Here is a 6,000-nt window from a genome sequence, read left to right on the forward strand (position 1 = left end):
CCTTATATTGATCGCCTCTTATGTTTTCACCATTGTGTTGATGATAATGATAAAATTATTTTCACGAGTGAAATTCGCTCTAGTTCCGGTGAACTTGGTAGACTTAAAGGGTTCATGTTCATCCATGCATTTCAACCGGAAATGAAGAGTTAACTCTAAACTTTGTCGTGTTAAGTAATATAAAGCCACAGAATATTGAGTTATTTTCACTCATGGAGACAAACAATGTGATTGAGATTAGTTCGATTCGGAGGAATGAATGAAGACGACGTTGAGAGTTTACACGATATCATATTCCTTTTGTTCCAAAATACCCATGGAATTGGCTTTTGAGTTTTGACACAAGAAATAGGGTGTGAGAGTAAAAAGTCTAGAAGTCTTTTACAGTGCCTTCAAATGGCTGTAATCCATCCATTTTAATAAATCCAAAGACTCATGTCAATTTACAATGGTGGTAAAAATAGGAGTAGTAAAACAGGGTAGTAGTACGATGAAGGCAAGATGGTAGAATTTTTTCCTTAAGATAAGAAATCGTCCAGGCCCATCTGCCAAGCGAGCTGTCCCCCTCTCTCTGTCGCTTGAAGCGGTGAGCAGAATTTCCTCGTCGCTCCAAACGCAGAGCAGAATCGGCCAGTTTTTTTCAGCTTCTAGGTCCAGAGAAGCTGCAGCCGAAAAGAACTCGATTTCAAGCTATTTCTGAGAGCAGCCTAACACCCGAAATCCTAAAGATGAAAAAAAGCTGGTCCAGACCGGCTTCCCGAGCTTCTAAAAATCCTGAGCACCGTGATTACACCGAAATGCCACCGTACCGTTTCACGACTCTTTTCTTTCTTCTTCCCCCCGAGCGCATAGTGCCCTTATCAGTTCCCCCCATCTCCCTCGTCTCCTCTCCTTCGCCTAGGGTTTGCACCCAGCCGCCGCCGCCGCCACTCGACGACCCAGCCGCTGCCGCTCGGCGACCGGAGGCCATGAATCCGCCCGCCGCCGCTACCCCACGAAACCCCTGCCGCGCCGTCGAGGGCCCGCCGCCGCCCCATGAATCCCCTGCCGTGCCGTCGAGGGCCCGCCGCCGCCCCACGAATCTCCGCTCTTGTGGATCCGCCGCCCGAAGCCCCTGCTCCGCCGCCTGCTGATCCGTGGAGCCGCCGCCCGAAGCCCCTGCTCTGCCGCCTGCTGGTCCGTACATGGCCGCCGCTGCCACCCTGCTGGTTCGTGGCCGCCGCGTGGGCCGCCTGAAGCATCCACCTCGACTCCTCCTCCGACGCTCATGCTGCTGCCCGGCGTTGCCCCTCTTATAGCCCTCTGCCCCCTCTGCTCTGTCCTTGTTTCGCTACTGCCTACTGCCTGACGCCGCCCTCCGCCAGCACGAGCAGATCGGCCAGGAACTCTTCATCCCCGAACTCGGAGCCTCTGGGACTGCTCTTCTCCGCCACGCACTCCCTCCCTTACTGTCCAGCAGATCTCTCCCCAACTGGCATTTTGCAATTTTGATTTTGTGATTTTCTGAAATCTATGGCATGTTGCAATTATTTTGTGATTTTGCAATTGTATATAAAAAGAGTGGCATGATATTTAACTTTTTTTTTCTGGTAAAGACATAATGTTTCAGTTTAAGGGCGTTGTAGTCTTTTCATCAGAAACCCTAGACGATCTTCTTAGAAAATAGAAGCCGAAAAGAACCGTAGCTTCTAGCTGGCTTCTCCTCGCCACAGTTTCTATGGACAGAGAAGCTAAAGTTGTTTCTGAAGAAGCTGAAGCCAAAAAGAACTGATCCTATATCTATCTCCGAGGTGTTTGGGTTTTGCAAAACTCCATAGACATGCAGAAGAGAAATGCTATCCCCACTCCGACCAATTTGATCAGGCCTACATCGTTTTTGTCAGACCCCGGATGGATCTGACTTGGATTTTAATTGGGATCGAGCAAAAGCAATTGAGAAAAGTTGAAGAACAAATAGGAGATGTATGTGTATATTGATAAAGCGCCGTATCCTGTGCATCCGCCTGCCTCGATGTTTTCCTGCATCCGCTTCATCTCCTCCGGCCGATACAAATCCAAGGCAGCATCCCCGATTTTGCAAATTTTGCAAGAAAACGCCGGCAACTTTTTATGTTAATCATGTTTATTTGGCAAACACCCACTCAGCAGACGCAAGTCTCCCAATTCCAACCTGTGTGCTACTTTTCCCAATCTCTCGGCTGCTCTGACCATCCTCCATGGCCAATGATGAATGAGCGCCTGCATGTGTGGGAGCAGCGGACCATGTCCCGGAGGCGGAAGACCAAATCTCGACGATGGCGACTGCACTGGACACCCGCGTTGGTGGGCTGCTGCACTATCCCGTTGGCACGGAGAGCTGCAGCCTGCAGAGGCGCGACCAAATCCTGAGAACGGAGGTTTGCTAGTATTCGGCGACTCTCACTCACTGTTATGCGGGCGACGACCATCACACCCCTGACTTTTTATACGTTCGATTCTTCTTTTTGGTTGTGTCCCTGCCTAGATTTCGTCTCCCATGGTGGACTGCAACTCACTTTTTTTTCTTCGTCTTCTTGTGCGTGTGCGCCTAGATGTAATTTTACAGTGTGAATGCTATTTAATTGGTGAATGGGAATTGCAAACTGCGGGGGAATGAAAACTTCAGAAATAAATCAATTAGTCCCACCGAGCATCGGTTTTCCCTTTGGCATATGTAAATCCTTGTACAATCATGCATTCTGAATTTTGCAAATTGTTAATTGACTCAAGGGGTGCAGGAGATTAAACGTATCATTGGTCTATTGATTGCATGTATAAGACAGATGACCCGCTTGCATTTGCTAAATATTGCCCTTGTATCCGGGCGCTGGGACGCCATTAACGAAAATTGGCAACATCCACTGCCGTTAATCACATCACGTCGGCCCGTGCTCGACTCCCTAATTCACCGTCAGGATATCAAGGGTTCCCTCCCCACCGAGTCAGAGATGATTGGAGACTAATGCCTCAAGACAACATGCGCACACGTGACGTCGTTGCAGTTGGGTTACCCTATCGAAGATCGTCAGAGCAGTGGAGAGATTGGGGCGAAGTACTACACAGGTTGAAAATGGAAGAATCGCGTCGAGCGGAGAGGCATTTTGACAAGCCAAAATGATTAGCGTAGAAGGCTGCGGGCGTTTTTTTTTAATATTTGCCATCCCCGGTATCCTTAGCGTTGGATTTGGATCGGCTGGTGGAGATGAAGTGTATACAAGGGTACTTCGTGGTTAAGAGTAAAATAAAAGGTAATAGTAAAAAGATGATATTAGCCGTGGGTCTTCAACTCGGTGGGTTTGTTCCATCCAATAGTACCTCCTTTAATGTGTAATATTCCACCCTTAGGTTAACATGATATCTTTTATGTGTGTAATAGAACATAACTATTTATATAAGGTAGCATATATTAAAATCTTTTGTTGAAAATTTAATAAATATATATAAATCAAAACATGGTGTTTCTCCTTCAGTGTCAAATCACCTAGCTAATGACACTGTATAGTAAAAGCATAGTAAAATAAAATAGTCATTTTATCCGTCGCAAGCTTTTATATATTACTATGCTCGTCGTTCCTAAATACAAAATGTTCTATATTTTTTCCTAAGTAAAAAGTCTTAAAGTTTGATGAATTTATAGAAAACCATACCAACCCCTACAACTCTAAATTAATCTTATCAAATCTTGTAATGATTTCGGTGGGATCTAACACCCACTCTATCTGATCTTTGCACACCTACACTAGTTGGAATATCACACTTGTGAGAACTCAACACTTTATTCACTCTCACAGTATTGATACACCACTCATTTTTGTGGCTACCCTACTATTACACATACAATTCAAACATGATAACTCGCTTCTTTTCTTGTATAGTGACACAGTACCTTTTGATGTGGTAGTGGTGGTAAACCTCATGGGGAAACACCCCTATTTATAGTTGTATAATACCATGTGGTACATACTAAACATCATATTACAATCTTCTTAAATATTCTACATGTATTATAGTTCTAGAGAGTACATCCTAAACATCCTACTACAATTCTCTAGAATACTCTACATGCATTTTAGTTCTAGAAAATTCTTGCTTATTCTGGAAGCTTCTTTAAGACATCTAATGCTAGATAGTACCCCTCTTCATGTAACCTCTGAAGCCTTCTAAAATATTCCAATCTTATAAAAGAGAAAATTACATGGAACAACCACATTCGGGGCAACTATATAGGAAAACCACATTTTTTTCTTCTTCAAATTACCACCGTTTTGGGCTTGGAGGTATTTCTGCGCACTGATTCGACAGTTGGGTGCGTTTTGATGGAAAAACTGACAGGGGGGCCCACCTGTCGGTGCCACCGTGGCTCCACCGAATCAGTGTGCGGGGACCAACAGGTGGGTCCCTCTGTGAGTTTTTTTTTATCCAAACGCACTCAACTGCCGAACCAGTGCGCGAGAGTACCTCCAGACCCAAAAGCGGTGGTAATTTGAATTTTTTTTAAAGATGGTTTTCCTAGTAGAGTGCCCCAAATGTGTTCGTTTTGTGTAATTTTCTCCTTCTCAAATTCATTAGAAGGCTCCTTGTTAATATCTTACTTCTCCAACCAAACTATCCTAAAATCTTCTCAAATTATGTATTGTCAAACTTGGTCAAATTTGAAAATTTGATTTAGAAGAAATCTGAAACAACTTATGTTTTGTGGCAGTTTGAAATAATATTCATATAAATATTGAAAATCGAAGATTGTGCCATAAAGTCATGTACCGCTGGGCCTAACCTGTTTTCCACCGCGTCAGCGTTTGCACGTGGCTATTCCTCAGCTATCAATGTAGTTGACCAACCACGAATCTGCGACTTGACCAATGGCGACCTACCACCACGCCGGCGGCGGGCCAAACGAGAGACCGTCCACGAAGAAGGCAGATAAGCCCGGGCCCGAAAAGCAAGGAGCCGCCGCCGCGTGCAGCCAACCACGAGGCGCCACTCCCTGTAAGTAATTAACCGTGTCGATCTGTTTCTTCTTCCTTTAATAATCCACGGAATCTGTACACCCGTCTAACTAGTTTTCCTTCCACATTGAATTTCTTCTTCTTTCTTCTCTCAAAAGTACTCCACGACGCGTTAAAGGAACGAAGCAACCGCGTTATCTACGTTCATCTCTCTCTCTCTCTGACTCTCTCTATAAGTAGCAGAACAGATGCTTGACGATGCTGTACTCCTATCCAGTCTCCTGTCCAATCACGCCTTCTTCTTAATTTCCTGATTAACTGTCGTTGCTCGTTTTCCACTTTCTACAGACCAGTTCTTGCTAGCTAGCTCTAGCTAGACCTTCCCGCAATTCGATCATGAGCTACCAGCAGGGTACGTAGAGCCACTCTCTCTGAATTCCATTTCTGATTGGGTTCCATTTTGGCAGTTCGAGTTCTGAACCTTGTTTCTTTTGGTTGTGCAGGATACCCGCAGCCCGGAACTGCAGCGTACCCTCCGCCGGGCCAGCAGCAGCAGCAGGCCTACGTGGCGGCGCCGCCGCCGGTCGGCTACCCACAGGCGCAGGACCAACAGTCTTACCCTGCTGGCACCGGCGACGAGACCACGAGCCGTGGCCACCACCACCACAGCGGCGGCGGCTTCTGGAGAGGATGGTAAGCTCCATTTCTTCTTCTGAATTCTCACTCTGCACTCTGAACTCTGAAGAGAACTCTAGCAAATTTAATTGCTCCCTTTCTGTTTTGTAGCTGTGCGGCGCTGTGCTGCTGCTGCCTCCTCGACGCCTGCTTCTGATCTGATCGAGCTTGTCCGATGCTGCCCGTCCGTCCATCACGATCACGGCGACATCGTGATGTGTGCTACGTACTGTAGTAGCTATCTGCAGTTGATGCCATTTTATTTTTTTTATTTTTCATGTCTGATGGCGTTGTATATATTTTATACGCTTGCCCATTCAATATATATGCTTGAAGAGGATGTGTGAGATTGAATGTTTGA

The 6,000-nt window shown here is 45.9% G+C and overlaps 1 protein-coding gene across 1 annotated transcript; it reads left to right on the plus strand.

Moving 5' to 3' along the window:
* The first annotated feature begins 5,078 nt into the window (after window positions 1-5,078).
* Window positions 5,079-6,000, plus strand: LOC100830532 (cysteine-rich and transmembrane domain-containing protein WIH2). The gene is made up of 3 exons (XM_003573483.4): window positions 5,079-5,376; window positions 5,468-5,657; window positions 5,751-6,000. The coding sequence occupies exons 1-3, from the start codon at window positions 5,361-5,363 to the stop codon at window positions 5,794-5,796; spliced, it is 252 nt and encodes an 83-aa protein (XP_003573531.1). The 5' UTR covers window positions 5,079-5,360; the 3' UTR covers window positions 5,797-6,000.

The sequence above is a fragment of the Brachypodium distachyon genome, chromosome 3 (assembly GCF_000005505.3).
Source record: "Brachypodium distachyon strain Bd21 chromosome 3, Brachypodium_distachyon_v3.0, whole genome shotgun sequence".
Taxonomy (NCBI): Eukaryota; Viridiplantae; Streptophyta; class Magnoliopsida; order Poales; family Poaceae; genus Brachypodium; species Brachypodium distachyon.

What these genes read in the sequence shown, in the direction of transcription:
- LOC100830532 (XM_003573483.4), top strand. An exon ending in GGCGGCTTCTGGAGAGGATG is followed by an intron (nt 5,658 to 5,750) that starts GTAAGCTCCATT and finishes TCTGTTTTGTAG; the next exon opens with CTGTGCGGCGCTGTGCTGCT.